Here is a 20,096-nt window from a genome sequence, read left to right as displayed (position 1 = left end):
CGCCCATGAGTGCATGATATGGAGACTTTGGTTGATGTCATTGGAAATTTCCTTTAAATCTTGTTCAAATGGGATGTAGATCGTTACTTCGTCGTATATGTATGGGTTGAGGTTTTGGTTTGATAATAGTTTGGCCAAGGGTATCATCATTAACTTGAATAGAGTTGGTGAGAGGGGGGATCGCTGTGGGACTCCGCATTCAGGTATCCATGTAGCTGAAGTAGTCGAGTTAGATGTCACTTGGTATGATCATGTGGTTAGGAATCCCTTGAACCAATTGAGAACGTTACCTCCAATTCCGAAGTACTCAAGGATGTGTAGTAGTATTCCATGATCAACCATGTCAAAAGCGCTTGACATGTCAAATTGTAGGAGGAGTATGTTTTTTCCAGTTGCAATCATTTTGTTTGAATTTAGTCATGAGTGTAACTAGTATTGTTTCAGTACTGTGGTTAGACCGAAATCCTGACTGGAAGTCATAGAGTATTGAGAATTTATTTAAATAGTTTGGTCACCATCCCTTCTGTTAGTTTGGTTATTAAGGGAATGGATGCTACTGGCCTATAGTTGGTTAGTTCACTGGCACTTTTCTTTGCGTCTTTGGGTATGGGGGTGAGAATGTTTCCTTTCTCCTTCGGGAAGAGTCCATTTTGTAACATATAGTTCAAGTGTTAAGTTATGTCTGTTACGAATTGTTGAGGAGCAGATGTCATAAGGTTGTTTGGACATATGTCTAGTTTGCAGTGATATTTGGCAAATCTTTTAAGCGTTTGGGAGATGATATCCTCTGATGATGTCTCAAAGTTGGTCCAGGTTCTATCTGCTGGGTATACGCCAGAGTCTGGGTCTTAGACAGTCAAGGAATTCAGCATGGTCGATGGTACTGACAGGTATCTTAAGTCGCAATTGTACGATTTTCTCATTGAAGTATCTCGCGAGATTGTCTGCTCCTGGTGTATCTTTGCTGTTGGTTGTTACTGGTGTAATATCTAGTAGTTTATTCACAAGTTGGAAGAGTTTATGTGTGTCCTTGTAGGTTGGTCCAATTTTAGTTTTGTAGTATAATCTTTTAGTTTGTCTTATGGTATATCTGTATTTACTTTGGAGTTGTTTCCAGGCGTTTTAAGTGTGGAGTCATCTTTCTTTTTATTCCATGCACGTTCTAACCTTCTAACTTGTGTTTTAAGTTTTTTCAGTTCTTCATTGAACCATGATATTGAATTCTTTCTGTGTGAGGTTCTGGTTTGGGTTGGAGCAATACTGTCTAATATGGATCTGCATCTCTCGTCCCATTCTAGGAGGAATTGGTTTGTATCTGCCTTTATTGTCCATCCGTTGTAGTAGATCTGTTGCCAGAAAATTACCGGGCACTGGATAACTAGTAGAATATTGCCACCTTCTACAGAGCATGACAAAAGCTATCCCGTTTGATTGGGAGATATGAAGAGTTCTGGGTATATTGACTTGGTCACCTGAATGATATCGGAGGAGCTGGTGTTAGTATCTATTATTCACCTGCCCATTTTGTTAAAATGGAACATTGTATGTGGATGTTTCCTTATTCTGTGATCATTAGTTCAACGTTGGCCACGTTTGACACTTGTATACCTGATTTTGGTGAAGTTCTGCATCCAAATGAAAAATGAAATCAAGATATGGGAAAATTGGTGCACGTCTTTTATTCCATGAAAAAGTTACTTCAAGGAACTCCAGTTTCCTTCAACGTGTATAGAATTGTGGGATGCTTTTAATATTGCATTTTTGTAGAAGCAATACATGTTGTTTCAAGCAAAGTGTTCATTGTTAAGATGGCATTAATATCCATTTCTTTTCCAGCTAGACTTGATATTAAGTGAAAAGAGGATCCTTTCTTCAGAAAGATTGGGGTTGGGTTCTTAGCTGGTGAATTATTAGATTTATTCCACCCATCGCCTGGATCATGAAGGGTATTGCGGTTGTTGGTTTGGGTTTTTTTTTCTTTTGAGAGGGGGGTTGGCTATGTTATCGAAAGGTTTTGTGGGAAAATTGCACTGTCAAGGGTTGACTTTTGTTTTGGGACTTTGCTGGAATAGCTTTGGCTGTAACGAGTTTTAAGTGTCCTGTCTTTGCAAAATTAGATGCAAACACTGGACTCAGTGGTTAGGAGGAGGTGAAGGGGATACTCAAGCAGATTCATAGGCTAATTTGTTCTGGCCTGAGTGATGGTAAGCAGCTTTGGGAACAGAATGAGCCTACATGGGACAGGAGTGATGGGGTTATGCTAAGGAGGGTTTGCAGTTAGGGGTGGAAACATCCATTAGTGAATTTTGAGTGATGGTTATGGAAACACATAACTGAATTTATAGCACTGGGTAATATTTATAAATAAACTAGCAGAAATTTCAGTTGTGTAAGCTGCCTGGCCCTGGCATGCTCTATCCTCCCACAGCTAGACCACACTTAGTAGGGCATAGCATGACCGAGCATATGCCCACCTAGCTAATCTGTAGAGCCAAAGCTAAAGACTATGGTGGTGTGTGGGATCATCCACAAGTAAACAATTTCTTGTCTCTGGGGGAGGGAGGAGGCATCCCACTAGTTCCTGCTGAAAGTGGAAGATTACTTCAGTGAGATATGCATGAATATACACCATGCCATTTGTCATCAGACCTTTCCTTGTAATTATGTGTGTACACACATATATATTAAGTTGGTGTGTTATCAACACTAGACCTTTATGAAGAAATGCTAAAAACCTGGTGTGATTGATTAGGGGATCTTTTTATGCATTTAAAACTTTTACTTGAATCTCAAGGGATTGGATTAAATAGTTATTGCAGTTATGTGCAATCTATTATACAGTATCTTCTTCCTGCAAGGTAAGTATGACTTATGATATATTCATATTACTAAATTACATTTTCCTTCCCAAGTGTCTGATTTTGATGATAATGTGTTTAGAGTTACAGCAGTTTACCTATTGCATAGCTGAATTATGGCAACTGGAGGTCAATAAGCCAGACAAGCACCAGAGTTTTCTCTTGAGATTTTAGAACATGCACTGCACTTCTTGCACAGCTGTATGCCTGGACCTTATTCAGTTATTTTTTCATGGTTTCCATTAAATGTGTGTGTTTCTGGCATAGCTTTCTGCTTATAAAGTAAGGGATTTTACACCATTTCTATTTGTCCACGTGTTTTCATGGTGTGTGTTTTTTGTGTCTTCCTTAGTTCAGTCAGTGTTCTAATTTTCCTAATTTTTTTTCTCTGAGGACAAGCAGGATATGGAAACTTTCACATATGGTGACATCTAACACAACCCTGTGCAGGAACTTTGACCCATCCGTGAAGGACAGAATTTTTGAGGCAGCTCAACCACACAACTGCTGCTATCACATGGGTCCACTGCAGTTATTTCATTTTCCAATGAGCCAATCAAATTGGTTGGTCACCTAGCATATTCTTTTTCAATTTCGTTGCTTATTCATGTAAGTCTTGTCATTGTTATGTAGTACTTGTCCTGATAACTAGAGAAACTAACTTTTACGGTTGTTTGAAATTTATTTTTGATGGTGTAGCCTTGACCACCTATTTAGGTACTTTTTCATCATCGAGGAGTTTGCTTTTTGCTTTGACCATTTTTCTGAAAAAGTCTTAAAAGGGGAGGCTTTCAGCAGCTTCAAGAAGTGCTCTCTGTGCAACAGGACCATATCCATCATAGATGCCCAGTTTGCACCTCCATTGCCTAGGGACCTGACGATGATCACACTCATTTTATTCTGTGCTCATAAATGTCAGAGAGGGATTTGTGGTTTGTGTAAATAAAAGCAGCCAATTTGCAATCTCCATGGTGTTAATTTGCATTATGAATTGACATTGAGTGTGTCTTGATCACACGACATCAAACATCTGAGACCATTAGGATTGATCATCCTCATATTCCCACCCAGTAAAGAGGAAAGATTTGTTTACTTCTTTACCTATGCCAAGATGCAGATGTCAAGTGGAAGCTGAGATGCATTGACAGCATGCATCTGTGGAGCACTGTATTGAGAGTACCAAGATCCCTGGTGTTCAAGTGCCTTTGTGAAGACTACTCATTGTCCTTGGCATCAGATAGGGTGCAACGTTTTCTATGGACCTGAGACCCTGCTGCTTATACACCCCAAGTGACTCAGGGAGATGTGGCCACTACTGTGTGTTGAGATCAGAAATGTTAAAACCAATCCTCAAGACATATGCATTGTCTACAGACACACTTTGACACTGAGGCTTCAAAAGTGCTCTGAGTAGATGTTGGCTGCTCTGTTGTCAATTTCCTGTGCATCAGGAATCCTTGGTGTCCTGATGCCCACAACCAAGGCCTGACTAGTAGATCAAGACAACCAGAGACTCAAACCTCACCTTTGGGGTAATTTTATGAGTGTCATTCAGAGTGCTCCTAGAAGGCAGAAAAATAATCTTTGATCTTTTCTAAAGAGGAGTCCCTAAGTTTGCCTTTGGATCCCTTCTCACCAGAGGAACACTTGTTCATTAGTTTGTCAGTGAGATGGCTTGGGTCAACCCAATTAAGTTAGAAATGGAGGAGCAGCCCTGGGCAGAAACACTGACTATTATCCAATTCCTCGACCCACACAAAGAAGCTGTGACAGTCAGTTAAGTTGGCAGTGTATTAATTTGCTTGAAGAACCTTAACATTCATTACAGCAAAAATGTTTGAAAGTGTTTTGCTTGTGAAATACCTCATATTTTATTGCCTCACTACTATCTCCAAAACAGGAGGTCTTGCAAAAAAAAAAAAAAAAAAAAAAGCCACTTAATAAATTCAGAGATTTTTTATCTAAAATCACATTGCTGCAGCATAATATTTTAGAACCTATAAAGAATGAAAGAACCTATATTAGAAAAAAAAGGTGAGCTCAAACATTGCAGTGCTGCTTATTGACATTTATAGCACTGTGTTTAAAATTATCACTGCTCATCAAAGTTCACACAGGGGTTGAGCCTTAGTTCATAAATCCTACTCAGTGATAAAACTTGCAGTAGGGTCCATTAACATCTTATTCACATAGTTGAAAATGTGTCTAATCTACAGTGGACCACTTGGGAAATAATCAAACAAATCTTTGATTGCCCCATAGAACATAGGAGAAAGTCACAGTTGAGGGTGAAAACGTCCCATTTGTATTGAGCAAGGTTTGTTTTTTTTAATGCAATAATTTGTTCTGAATCTGTATTGAAGAGCCTCTATATAATAAAAATCACCACTTCCAGCACTACTGTGTTTTTGCTTTTAATAGTTTCTTCAGGGAGTTTTTTTAAATTCTGCTTTTTGGCAATGGCAGGTTTGTCATATTGAGGCTGTCAGCTTCTGTTCACTCAAGGATTCACTGAAATATATAATTTGACCGGGGGTGCCTAAACATCTGCATGCAAATGTAGGTGTTGGTCCTAATGCAGACAACTTGGCAGCTTAGGTCTTGCTCCAACTGTCATCTTCAGTGAAAAAGTAATCTACTCTGCTTAGAAATATTTGTTTGAGCACTCCCACAGATACAGCAGCCAGAAAATGTATTCCCTCTCTAGAGTATTAAAAGAAAAATTGGTTGCAGTGGACTTTGGTAGTGGCAAAGTTGCCCCCCCCCCCCCCCCCCCCCCCCAATGGTACTCATGCAGTATGCATTTACTGCATTGGAAAATTTGTCTCTAGAAATAACAGTTTGAATAGAGGAAACTAACGTATGAAGAGAGAACACATAGAAACTGTAAAACATTTGAAAAATTCTCAAAAGCCAAGGGAAAATATTTTGAGTGATAGTAGATTAAATGCTGTTGGATACTTGGCTAGCAGGAATACAAGCCAGATTAATGTGATCTGAGAAGAGTAAGGATTTTAAAATTGATGTGTTAATCCATTTGGCCAGTGGCAGTGACTGTTCAAAGCAGAATGTTTTCCATACATTGGTAAAGAGGCTTAGGTACTAGGTAAAGACTACAGTATATTAAGAGATTTTTTTTTTTAATTTAAAAGAGAGAGAGAGAGAGAAAGTATCTGCTCATGGGTCAAAATTTCTATAATGAAAGTTTTCAGATAATTGGGGGCTGAGGCCAGATTTGGAACAGTATATGGCTATTTGATGGTGATGGCCTTGAAAAAAAATCTAACAGGAAAAGGGATTATATAGCCAAGGTTACAGGTAATGTGATAATATACCACCAGTTTTGGTGTTAATTTGTTAACAACATAGACTGGTTTCCTGGTTCAACTTCAGAGGTTATTCAAAGCATTGAAAAAAATTTAAACTTCTGTTTTTTCTTGGTTGTGAGTTATGTGCTGTTAGGCTTTGCTGGTGCTTATAAATTGCTCATTACTGGTTTAATGTTATAAGCATATTTGAGATGTTTGCTGCTTTGTGGAATTATACTGAAGCTTTGTTTTGCATTGTATTGCATAAATTGTTTGGAACCCATTTTGAGTGTTGGCACAAAAACAAAGTAGAAAGCTAATAAGGATGGGTGAAGTTCTTGTTTTCATAAAACAGTTACACTTCCAGTAGCTATTCTTAGTGAGCAGCAGTGGACCAATCACGAAAGCCCATCATTTCCTTTCAGGACTGAGGCAGCACCACAGGCTACTACTACTACTTAACATTTCTAGAGCGCTACTAGGGTTACGCAGCGCTGTACAAATTAACAAATCAGGATGGTCCCTGCACAGGAGAGCTTACAATCTAAAGGACGAAATGTCAAGTTGGGGTAGTTACGGATTCCTGGGAAGAGGTGTAGTGTAGGCTCATGGCAGAATGGATTTCAGTACATAGCAAATAGAGCTGAGCAATCTTCTAGAAAGTTCTGAAAAAGGTTTTTGCTCATCATTGTTGGGATTATGTCACCTAATTGTATAACTGGGGAATAGCTATTCATAGTGAGTACTTATTACAGGTAGGTCATCACATTTAGCGTCATATTGATTTCACTGAGATGGTGTATATTTTAGAAAATTTAGATTGCCAGATTTTGTGAAACTAGTAATGTTTGTATGGTTTAGATGTATAACCTTTATTTTTCCTCCCTGTAAGTTAGTACATCTAGCACTAGAGTCTATAAATTAAGCTTTAAAAAATCGGTGCTGAAAAGAACTCGCTTAGTGCTGTTCTATGAACCTCGCCTTAAGCTAGGCACAGTTGTAGAATGCACATATTGGCTGTCCCCGTGACTAAAATTTAGGTGCAGCCATTTATACCAACTAAAACCTGATGTAAATGCCCATGCCTTATTTGGATCGGGCATATTCTATAACAGTGTTTGCAATTTTCAGGAGCGCCTACAACCCACCCATGGCCATGTCCCCTTTTGGGATCTACACAATTTATGAGCACCATTTTACAGAATATGCTTAAAGTTGTGTATGTAAATTCTAATGGGTGCCAATTAGTGTTGATTGCTTTAGTGGACAATTATTGGCACTAATTAGCTTAAGCAATTAAGTTGTGTGCGCAAATCGGCTACGTGTGCTGATCTGCGTTATCAACTTTAGTTGCCCTTCATAGAATCTTGGGCTAGGCTTCATTCTCAGTACAACGATTTCTAGCTTTTGTGAAGTTGGTGTCCCTATTTCAAGTGGATACTGAATTTAAGATGAGCACTCTTCGGTACCACACCATTTTACATTTACCAGATCTAATGGAACTTCTTTGCAACAAGGGTCTTTTTTTGAAAGACCAGCAGTTTTCAATGTGCTTGTGAGAGAGACCACTGACCATAGGGCTATTTCACATATTTTTTCGCAAAGACTCCTGAAGCAGGCCTGTGACCGAAACATTCTACTGTATTGAGTCTTCATGAATAAATTTTACTCATATCATCAAAGTTTCCTTGTCTGTCTCTGGTTTGCTTCCCACTGTTTGCTTGTATCTATATTCGTCGTGGGATCTTGGCATTCCTCCACATCGGCGGACCGCCACTGATCTAAAGATGATTCTTAAACAGATATTTTGCACAAGTACAAAAAATACTTCACAGTTATATTTTCTGGAGGATGTTTTACATGCTTAAGTAGGGATTTGTTTTTTTTTCTTAAACAGCTTATCTATTTAATTTTTTTTTTTTTTTGGGGGGGGGGGGGGGGGGGGGGGACTCCACTTTTTATGTAAATGTCCTTTTCATGAGGGTTTGATATCAAATTGGCATTATTAGATTGCTTTAATTATCCATGCTACAAGTGGCTGTGAGTGCTGTAATTATGAAGTGTACAATATTTTGCTGCTTGAAAGGTATGATCAGTACAGTTGCAAACACTAAGGCCAAAAGTAGTGTGCTCCATAAAGACATCAATTACTGATTTGTCTATCTCAGCTTTGACATGCTTTCTCAGTAGATGGCTACAGCAGGCATTTTAGGCTTACACTATGATTCTTGTCCATTTGTTGTCTGAGGAGATGGCGCTCTTTGCATCTATATTCATCATTGAATTTCGCTGCTCTTGAAGATAAATTTATCTGATCATTCTTTCATTAACAAATATATTAATGCAGTAAAAAACAGTACATCCTGAATGATATAAATGTTCTCTTGTTCTCTTAACTAATACTGTCACTAAACCAAAAAAAAAAAAAAAAATTCAAAACTTACATTTAATGTCTGCACCAACCTAATTTTGGATTGTCAGGTTACAAGTTCTCTCCAGTTAACAGCCATTACATTAGTAGTTTTTAAACTGGAAATAAGGTGTATGAGACAAATGATGTACGACTTAGTGTGTGCTTTTTTTTTTTCTTCACTTGACGTGATTTAGCTTTGATTAAAGATTTTATATTTCTTTCCTTATTTTTGTTTCTGTTCTAAAACTTGCTTACATATACTTGGTAGATTTAAATTCTATATTTACTTTTGCCATAAATCAGAAGTATTAAAATAGGTTGACCATGAAAAACTATGTTTACTTTCAGAGAGAACAGGAAATGAGAATGGGTGATATGGGTCCTCGTGGAGCAATAAACATGGGAGGTAGGGATCTGAAGTGTTTAAAAAAAAAAAAATCCTGAATTCTGACTTGATTCTTTGGGACTGTACGTATTAGCCATGGTCACCATGCTTGATATGTTAGAAATATTTGTGACAGTAGCAGTACTAACAGGAATAGCTAACCGTTTCAGTTGAACTAATTTGATACCCTGGTCTACTCAGATTTTTATTCCAGAAAAGATGGCAGGCCCTCATAATAATCCTAATTGTAGTCTTGTACTGTTGCTTTTCAGAATCTCAGCACAGCAGTGCTAATGCATGTAAATCTTGAATATAAGTGTCACAATAAGTTGTTTTTTTTTTTCCTTAAGATGTTACAATATGAGCATATTTTATTTTAAAAATGAGAATATGAATGCAAATAGGCCTATAGAAGGCTTACCACAAAGTCTAAATAAAAACAATAGAACTTGTATGTCAATGTGATTTCATGAATCTGGTTAGTACTGCTACTTGAGTTATGAATCAGGTATAATAGTTTGTACAAATTGTTTTCATTCTTGAAGGAAATAATACTTGAGCACCTAAAATATAAAGAAAATTATGTTGTAAAGTAGAACATAGTGCTTAAAGTCCAGTTCTTTAATTTATATTTAACATATGCTGCCTTTAAAGAATCTCGATGCAGAATTTTAGAGAATAAAATTCTCTCAAGTAGAGGATTAGATGAGCATATAGTAGATAGAATGAATTTAATTTTATTTAGTTTTTCTTTATGCTGCTACTATTCTTTACAAAGATAATTAAAAATGGAAATGAAGTTCTACATCTCATTCAGAATGTGTTAATGTCAGCCTTCTTGAAATCTCCTTGGCTGCCTTGAGTTTGAATTCCTTTGAATTTGTCTCAGCCTAAGTGGACCAAGTATTGACCAAGTCAAGTTTGGGGGATTATTGCATTATCTATTAGTAGTGCACCATAAACATAACTGTGCTTATCTACATAATGGATAGGAAATTTAATATTACTGAACCTAAAAGCACTGAGCTATCCTAATGGTGAGTACCATTTTACAGCTGCTAATGTAATTTCTCCACAAAGTTTTCAGGAATCTGAAAAATGATGTATTGGACTGCGCACCAGCATACCTTTGTTCCTGGGTTTCTGTATATATATATATATTTTTTTTTTTCAAAACAACCTTTTACCTTCCAACTATATAATTTTATGCTATAATTCGTTAAAAGCTATTATAAGGTGAAGTATACATTTTAAGAGGAGTAGCCTTTTATTTTCAATAAATCTGTGTTGAGTACAATATGCAATGTTTTTTGAAAAACAAAACTTCTTAGTAAAGTACATATACTTGTAAATAACAGATTTAAGCAGTAACAAAATTCAGTTTTTGAAACAACTCTAAGAATTATAGTTCAGCAGTGTGAATACTTACTAGAATACTCATTACCTCATTAAACATAACTAAAAAAAGTATTTATTGTATATGAAGGCCTGTTATATCAATTTGCTACAATTTATGCAGAAAGAAATTGATGCATCTTAAATGATAGGTATAAGATGATAAACTTGTACATGTGCTTCTAGTATATTATGAAGAGTGAGGCTGAAAGCCAACTGTATACCTAAAAAAAATGCATATATAATTTTGACCATTTGGGAATTAGTGTTCAGCTTATCAAGTGGTTTAATACAACCTTAAAGCAGTGTTCAAATATATCCAAAAGCTTTTGGCGTGAGAAACACTTAAGCGTGCATATATCCTCTGTATGAAATAAATAATTTGTGTTAAAAAAGGTTGAATTAGCCAGTATTTACACACTTCATGGGATGTGTGCTGGGCAGATGTGAATAAAATGTTTTATCTATGTATCATAGTATTCACTAAAGGGAAAATGTAAACGTATGTACTTATCACTTAACATATCTTCTGAAATGTGCAGCATGCTGGTGGATGTTAAAATAGCTGGTTAAGAACTGGCTGCAAGAAGCAGGAATATATTCTGAGATTTATTTCCGCACTTAAGCCTTCTGATCAGTGACATGATAGTCAGTTTACTTAGTTAAATCATGGACTGTAGGTCTTGTGTCTGGGGTGAGATGACCTCTTTGCAGCTAAGGTCAGATGCTGAGTCCGAGCAATGAGCTTGGAGTGGTTGATATTTGACTTTTAAATGAAATTGAGAAACTATATACAATACGGAGGGTTAATTTTCCAAGGAAAAACAGAATACTGAAATCATCACAGATAAGTGATGTCATCCAGTGGAGCCCCACATGGGAACTTTGCTTCAGCCCTGAAGAACAAAGTTTTTGAGACAGCTCAACTAGACATGCATGCCTCTTGCTTCTGCTATTTGGGACCACAAGTCTCTTTGCTGTGTGCAGAGCCAGTAAGCTTTGGTTTTTCATTGTAGTTTCTGCAAATTTTCTTTTTTAAAAAATCAAGAATGTTGAGTCCTATCATTGTTTCATGATATTTTCCGTGGTAGGATGCCTAGTTAGGATTTTTTCAGTTGTTAAATAAGTTTTCTTTATTTTAGATGTAGGCCTTTTTGGGTCTCGACCAATAGTTTGTGATAGTTTTCATTATTTGTTTTTGCTGCAGTCATTTTTTTTCCAGATGAGATGTACTAGAAAAGGCTCCCAGTGGCTTTGCAAAGTTCTCACCAGTGAAACATGACCATGCGTGGGTAAACATAGTGGAGCCTGCAGTTGCCCAGACACCAGCCATGATCCCTCTCAATGTATTCTGTGTTCAGATGTCCAGAATAGTGGCCATGATAAACCAGGTGCAAAAAGATTTTTGGCCATAGATAAGACTCGTCCATCTACACTTGCATTGTTTTGGAGATAAACCAGCATGCTGCAGATTTATTAACATTGAGAGAGTTTGAAATCACCCTGAACATCATGCTGTTAGGAATCAGTCATTGTCAGATTTCTGCCTGAGGAAGAGGAAGGGTACATCCTAGTCTTCATTGGCCTTTCGAGATCCATACTGATGGCTGTCAACTGGAGGCTGGGACACCTTGACATCCCATATCTTCAAAGCATGGCACTGAGGTGGCCTCTTGATAGCATCCATGGACTTGAGATCTCGACTTCTCGATACCAAGTTACTCAGTAGACCTGGCCATTTTTACTATAATGCCCATTCCTTTGTTGGCATCCTTCAAGAAGCAGCTTGTGTAGAGCTTCAAGGAAAAGGTGGAGCTCTTCGCTCGTGATGTGGTATTTGTTACCTTGACCTCAGTGTCAAGACCTGGATTGATCCCAACTCATCCTTAAGACTCGTGGGTTGCCTGCAGGAGAAATGTCAATGCTGAGGTCGTCAAAGGATTCAGATTCGATGTTGGGCCACATGGAGTCAATTTTGAGGAAGCTTTGCCTGTGCATTGGAAATACTTGGTGTCTTGACTCTCCCGTGGTTAAGGCTGACTTGAGGTCAAACATTTCTCTTGGGAGTATTTTTGTGGTTCTATTGGAATGCTCTGGGAGTCTGAGGGAAGAACTAGGTCTAACTTCTTATCCTTCTCCACCTCATTAGAGGCATAAATCCTCCCACCAGAGGAGCTGGTTGGTCTATTGAGTTTTGTCGTGGAGATGGCTCATGTTATGCTATTTATGTTAGAGACAGAGAGCAGCCCCAGGACGTAACATTGAATATTCTCTAATTTCTTGATGCACCCAAGGAGGCTGTCCTTAGTGTGAGTTCATAGGATCCTAAAGGAGATTCGGATGAGAATGTGGGAGCCCTCTGTGTTTTTCTTGTTAGCAAGAAGGTTGACTCTATGTAGAGTCCAGAAAGTGCCCAGATTCAAGAAGCAACAGCTTCCTCACCATTCTGTGGTGATTGAATCTACACTCTAGAGCCAAAAGCTCCAAGACTTATTCCTTGGGGGTCCCTGTTAGGCCCTAAATCCATTTGCCTGTCTCACACAAACATTGCTTAAATAACTTCTACATTTGTGTCTATTCTCTAAACCAATCCCTAGGAGGGATACACCTTAGTGGAACTATCATTAATCATGTGGAAGGTAAATCCTATCTCTGTACAGCCTTTAGTTAGCTTTATGTAGGGCTTGCTTCTGTTGAAGCGTAACATCAAACCACCTATAGTGTCATGGGACCTCAGTTATTCTTACCCATTTGATAAAAACTTAACTTGAGCCACTTAACACCTGCCAGTTGAAGTACCTGACTTTAGAAGGTCTTGTCTTTGGTGTCAACTTCATCTTTCAGAGAGAGCTTCAGTTGCTATAAGTTATCCACCTTATACAAAGTTCTTCAACAATAGAGTGATTCTGCGCACACAAGGTACTGTTCAAATTCAATATTCCTGCTAATACGTTTATCCCCCCCACTGAACTCGTGCCCCCATAGGTGAACGTGCACTGTACGCTTTGGACTGTAAGAAAGCCTTGGCCTCTCTGGAGCAGAGTAAATATAGCCCATAGAAATTCAACCCAACTATATTTCTTTTGATTCGAACAGCATCGGGCTGCCATTTTGCAAAAGCGTACTATCCAGTTGGTTAGTAAATTGCATTTCATTCACTTATGTCCAGGCATGCCTACCCTAGAGGTTCATAATCACACTTTTCTGTATAAATGTATAACTGGCAAGTTTTAAACTATCACATGCGTAGAGTATGACAGTAAAAATTGGATGGTAGGAAAAAGCCTCAGAACCTCACCTTCATCTAGTAAAGATAGGATTTAGCAGGTAAGGTAAACTAAATCAAGCTCTTTAGGCTGTATGCAATGCATCAAATTACTGATAATCTTGGTGCAAAAAAAGTGACATCTTTGCTCATCGTGCTCAAAATATTAGGATCCCACTGACTAGTTTCATTGTGTGGCTGCTTCAGGGTATACCAGGATCAGAACTGCATGCTCTACCTAAGAGCATAAAAATAGCCATACTGGGTCAGACCAATGGTTCATGTAGCCCAGTATCCTGTTTCCAGCAGTGGCCAAGCCAGATCACAAGTACTTGGCAGAAACCCAAATTGTGGCAACATTCCTTGCTATAAATCCCAGGGCAAGCAGTTACTCCTCAATGTCTGTCTCAGTAGCAGACTATGGACTTTTCCTCCAGGAATTTGTCCAAACCTTTTTTAAACCCAGATATGCCAACTGCTGCTACCATGTCCTCTGGCAAAGAGTTCCAGAGCTTAACTATTCATTGAGTGAAAAAATATTCCCTCCTATTTGTTTTAAAAGTATTTCAATGTAACTTGAGTATCCCCTAGACTTTGTACTTTTGGAATGAGTAAAAATATCGATTCACTTCTACTCATTCTACACCACTCAGGATTTTGTAGACCTCAATCATATCTCCTCTCATCCATTTTTTTCCAAGCTGAAGAGCCCTAACCTCTTTAGCCTTACCTCGTATGAGAGGATTTCCATCCCCTTTATCATGTTGGTCACTCTTCTTTGAACCTATTCTAATTCCGCTATATCTTTCTTTTTAAGATATGGAAACCAGAACAGAACGCAATACACAAAGCGAGGTTGTACCATAGAGCGATACAGAGGCATTATAGTATTTTTGGTCTTATTTATCATTTCTTTCATAATAATTCCTAGCATCCTGTTTACTTTGTTGGCTGCTGCTGCACACTGGGCAAATGATTTCAGCATATTATCTACAATACCTTCCTTGATCTTTTTCTTGGATGCTGACCCCCAAAGTGGACCCTAGCAGTAGGTAGCTATGATTAGGCTTATTCTTTCCAATGTGTAACACTTTGCATTTATCCACATTAAATTTCATCTGCCGTTTGGATCTCCAGTCTTCCAATTTCTTAAGATCTTCCTGCAATTTTTCACAGTCTGCATGTGTTGTTGTTTTTTTTTTAATTTCTAAATTTTCAAACACCTGAGTTAAGCACTTGACTCAGAAATACACATGTATATAAGGAAAAAAAATTAAGTAAAATAGTAGAAAATAATTGCTTAAAACTTCAGCCTTGAGACCAATAAATGTGGGGGACTGGAGAACGTGTAGGGAGCTTGCAAAGGAAAAATGTAAGCATTAGGTACCAATCGGCTAATAGCATGAAAACAAAAATCCTCTAACTCCAAAATATCTCAAATAGTACAGTCTGCCACATTTTTTTAACAACCTTGATAGTTTTGTGTCATCTGCAGATTGAATCACTTCACTCGTTCCGATTTCCATATTTTATAAATATGCTAAATATCGTTGGTCCCAGGATAAGCAGCATAAAATCTGTTTTACTGTTCTGGTATCTTGCCAGATACTTGCGACATGGATTGGCCACTGTTGGAAACAGGAGACGAGGTTTGATGGACTTTTGGTCTATCCCAGTATGGTAACACTTATGTTCTTTTTGAGCACTCTGAGCAAAGATAAGTCACTTTTTTAAAATTAAGGCTACCAGTAATATGATGCATTGTATAGAGCCTGAACAATTTGATTCGGGAGGGGTTTTATTGCCCTGCTAAATCCTATCATTGTTAGATGAAGGTGGTTTTCAGAGGCTTTCCTCCTATTCACTATTTAGTCGTACTCTATGCATGGTTTGTTTGTAAACGATAGTTTAAAACTTGTCAGTTACACAATTATACAGAAAGTGTATAGATGTGATTAGTATTCTTTTCTGTTCTCTATTATTGAAATTACTGTTTAGTACATGGCTCATGTCAGAGCTGTGCGGTGGTGTTAGCCCACTTCAGGTCCATCTCCATAGACATTTGCAGAGCTGCAGCAAGGACTTCTGTCCACATAATCACCTCCTACTATTGTTTAGAGGACTATCAACACGACAGATGATTTGGCCAGACAGTCATCCAGAATTTATTTGGGGATTAGAATCCAACTCCATCCGCCCAAGTTCCAAGCTGCCTTAAAGTTTTTTTTTAATTTATTTTTAAATATCATAAATAAAGGCTTGGTTTGAAGCTCAAAAAAAACAGCTTGGTTGTCCGTTGGAGCACCTCTTGTATATTCCCCCCCCCCCCCTTTTTTTTTTTTTTGTTAAAAGCAGCTTCTGGCTAGAGAGTCCTCCTATCTGAGTGTTTTGAATATCCTGTTTGTCCTTAAACAAAAGTTACTTATCCGTAGCAGATGTTCTCTGAGGGCGGGCAGGATGCAAATAACTCACACACCCTCCTACCTTTCCAAGCATTGTAGTCTAATTAGCTTGTAGTGGACACTTTATTTCCAAAAGCTTGATATACTGCAAGAGTCTAAGACTTCAATTCGGTTTACGAAACATCTATGAGGGGAAGAAGAAAATAATGTGCTGAGAGCCTGTATGATGAGTAGATGGGAAAGCGAGCATGAACACACAAAGGAATCCTGTACAGAAGGCATGAAACCTAACAAGCTTAGCACCAGTAATTGTGAAGCAAAACCAATGCTGGGCATATTTCTACAGTGTGTGCCCTGATCGTGGCTGGATAGATTCAGCTTCAGTAACTGGAGAGCAAGGGTAGTGCCAGGCAGCTTCTGTGCTTTGTGCCCTGAAGTGGCAAGGGATAAATTGTAATCGGGTATATATATGTGGTATCACATCATACCTTATGCTGTGCGTTTATCTTGGGCAGACTGGATGGGCCACACTTTTTTTTTTTTTTTTTTTTTAAATCATCTTCTGTCATCTACTATGTTACTATGATCAGGTGATTTTTGATGGCAGTATTGAACCTGGGGTAGGATAAGAGGCGGATCTGAGCATGGAGAAAATTCCAGAGCATGGGACCTGCATAACTGAGGGTTGAGGCACAAGTAATGTCAAGACCAGTAAGTTGGCCAGTTTTTAGTAGAACGAAGAGTGTGTGGGGGGGGGGGGGCGGTATATATGGAGTGAGCAAGCAGTCTGGGGTGGATAGGAGGGTGACCTTGAAAACCAATGTGAGAATTTAATGCAAATGGACACGGGCAGACAGTTCTGTGCTTGGATGTGGAAGTGGGGGGGGTGCAACATGATCAAATGGTCTGGATTGTGTAAAGGGAAACCCACGGTGGGTTGAACTATCCATAGATGCTTCAGACAGTGTAAAGGAATGCCAGTATGAAGAGAATTACAGTAGTCAAGATGGGTGATCGCTAATTGGAGGAGGAGATTGTGAATAGCTTGGGTGAAGAAGGAATCTAACTGAGCGGATGCAATGGAGTGCAAGAAAGAAGACCAAAGGACAGCATCAATTTGTGGTTTAAAGGTAGTTGGTGGTCAAAAATAGCACCAAGATTTTAATAAGAGTCTTGATAAGAAAGAGGGTGGTTATGATCAGTGTTGTGGGAGTAGAGACTGGCACATAGGATTGGAGAAATAAATTGCTTCACATTTGGAAACTGCTAAAAAAAAAAAAAAAAAAATCTTTCCAACCACGTTTGAGACCCTATGAAGCTAAGTGTTAAGCTCAGAGATATCAGGAGGGTCGGTATAGCAGATGATAAAGGATCTGGATATCAGCTCTGCAGAATGGAATACAGTTGTTAGACTTTAATATTACTTTTATTGTCCCATGTGATAGTGGCAGGTGAGGACGCATATATGGTAGCTGAGCTGTCTCAAAAGTTCTGTTCCTCTAGTTTTGCAGAAAAGTTTCTGTGTGGGGCTGTATTAGATGACATCACCCATCATAGGATTTGTATCCTACTAACCTTGGAGAAACACCATCTACAGCTAAGTGTTTTTCTCACCTTGGTAAGATAAGTAGCTAGATTTTATATTCTGTTCTCGAAAATGTAAAGCCCACATTACTGTGAGGTCTCCTGTGTTGAATTCTGACCTTTAGTTAAAAGTGTGTTTTGCAACAAATTCACTGATACAGAGAGCTATATTAACTTGTCTAAGGTCCTAAGCGAGTGATTGGAAAAACATCAAACTATTCTCAAGAATTTTCTTGCAGATTCAAAAGTCTAATATTCTGTCCAATGAATAACTTTTCAGCCGTATTAAATAATATTTTATGTATTTCACAAACTGGATTATCTCCTGTTGATTTAGTATAACTTTAGTTAAAGGTGTTGAGACTATAAGATGGGGCTGTAGGTGGCAGACAAGAATTAATGAGAGAAAAAAAGATTGACACTATAATGTGAAGCTTTTTTTCATTAAGCATAAAAATTCAATCATGTACCCCTTTTAAATTGTAATATTTTTACTTGATATTTGTATCCACACATTATCCTCCATACATTATTCAGCTCTATGTGGCTTACATAAGCAATATAAAATACTAGAATCATGTTTTCTCTTTATAGCATTTTTAATAGTTCAAATGAGTTATACAGTCTTCAGGTGTTAGACACCAAGTATTCAGGTGTAAATCTCAGCCCCCAAAGCTACATTCTTATGACAACTAGGTGGCAGTTGACTTCTAGGTACAGGAAATAGTAGTATAAAAAGTGCCGCCTTGTTCATGTTTCTAGCAGATTGACTTAGACACTAGCAGTTTATGATTGTACAATCAGCGTATTCACTTACATTATCATCAGTGCACTTTAGTACCTTGGCCCTTTAGCTTCAAGATGAACACCTCTCTTCTCAGACCTGCTTCTGGAGAAGGACTGTAGTGACTCATCTCCAGTATAGTGCAAAAATGTCTTTGTTGTTCAAAAGTCTAGATAACAATAGAATTTTACAGTTTGGACAGTAGATGTAATCTTTAGGGCTGTGTTCAGTCTTCAGTGAAGTGCATTTGAATGGAGCCACGCCACATCTTTTTTAAGGTGATATTTAAAAATTTCTGTTTTTACTTTATAACAAGCTGCTAATGTGGAAATTTCCTCTAATTGCTTGAATTGTGGTCCATTTCATGGAACAACTGGCTGTACAGTCTCAAAGAATACAAGTGATATAATGTTTTGAATTTTTATGAAATTGGTTTTTATTAAATATTTTAACTTTTGTTAATTTAAAATTGAGATAGGACAGCTCTAAGTATAGATTGTTTTACATAGATACTTATAGCCCTGTACCTGCTGGTAGCCAAGGTCCTCCTCCAATGATGGGTATGAATATGAACAGAGGAACTGTACCTGGATCTACTATGGGTCCTGGGTCTGCCATTGGATCAGAAGGAGCTACAAATATGGGAGCTACATTGATGACAGATAATGGAGCAGTGGTAATGTATTTATATAAAAAATACTTTAATATATTTATTCACTGATAGTTCATCTGCAACAAAGGTAACTTCACACTAAACAATTTAAGATGTTAAAGGATCCTATGAGATGCTTAACTGGAGATCATGAGAAAAACATATTGCCTATGTACCAAATGTGTAAGTTATATAAAAAGATGCAATGAATGTAAACAATCCTTATAAGTACTGTTTTGAGTAATTGCCAAATAGTTAATTGTCAGTTACCTCAGTGGCAGAGGGGAAAATTGAATATGCTGTTCAGTCTATTAGGCTTTACTTAAGCTAATGATGATAGGTTAGTTTTTCATTAACTTTATTACTGCACTTTAAAAAAGCGTATTTAACTTGAAAACTGTAAGTGCACTCTAAGGACTTAGGATGTTACATGTTGCCTATTTAAGTCTTTTTAGATTGTAAAACATGGATCATAAATTTGATCCATTGGTAGATGTGATAAATCATACTGCTAGTGATGGAATATATGGTTGGAGCACTTGGGATAGTGTGAACTTACCTTTCTGCTGAGTGTGGATTATTTTCAAAATACATTTTGTAATGTAAGAAGTCTTTTGAGAGAATGTTAGGTGATTGAGGCTTATGCTTTTTAAAGAATCAAATAATAAACTTCTATGGAAAGAGAATAATTAACTTTTTTTTATTTTTTTGGAACAGAAATACTGAATTTTAGTTCATAATTATCCAGCCTGGATTGGTAATTTACTAGATGGTCATAGTTGCTGTGCTGAATGTTAAACTTCAATTCCTTTTCATCATGCCAGACCAGTCCAAGGCAAATAGTGCTTTCCCCCTACCAGCAGATGGAGATAGGGAAACCAAATTCCTCCAGTGACTTAGCTGGAGCAGTCTGGAAACCTTCAGTATTTCTTTACCTTCAAAAGATGGTGTAAGTTGGGCTGGTATGTAATAGGTTTGTTACTGGGCCTGACTCCTGGGCTGCAGTCCACAGCCTGTGGTCCATGAGTTTTGAGACTATTGACCATTTGG

At 37.9% G+C, this 20,096-nt stretch overlaps 1 protein-coding gene across 1 annotated transcript in view; it reads left to right on the top strand.

The window, feature by feature from the left end:
- PSPC1 (paraspeckle component 1) overlaps positions 1 to 20,096 on the top strand; it is a 243,843-nt gene that overhangs the window by 202,091 nt on the left and 21,656 nt on the right. Inside the window, exons 8-9 of the mRNA XM_030200285.1 lie at positions 8,928 to 8,985; positions 18,904 to 19,070. Coding sequence (XP_030056145.1) covers positions 8,928 to 8,985; positions 18,904 to 19,070 — 225 coding nt within the window. The remainder of the gene's footprint in view (positions 1 to 8,927; positions 8,986 to 18,903; positions 19,071 to 20,096) is intronic.

Source organism: Microcaecilia unicolor, chromosome 4, assembly GCF_901765095.1.
Source record: "Microcaecilia unicolor chromosome 4, aMicUni1.1, whole genome shotgun sequence".
NCBI lineage: Eukaryota > Metazoa > Chordata > Amphibia > Gymnophiona > Siphonopidae > Microcaecilia > Microcaecilia unicolor.
This window is presented reverse-complemented; position numbering and strand designations above follow the sequence as displayed.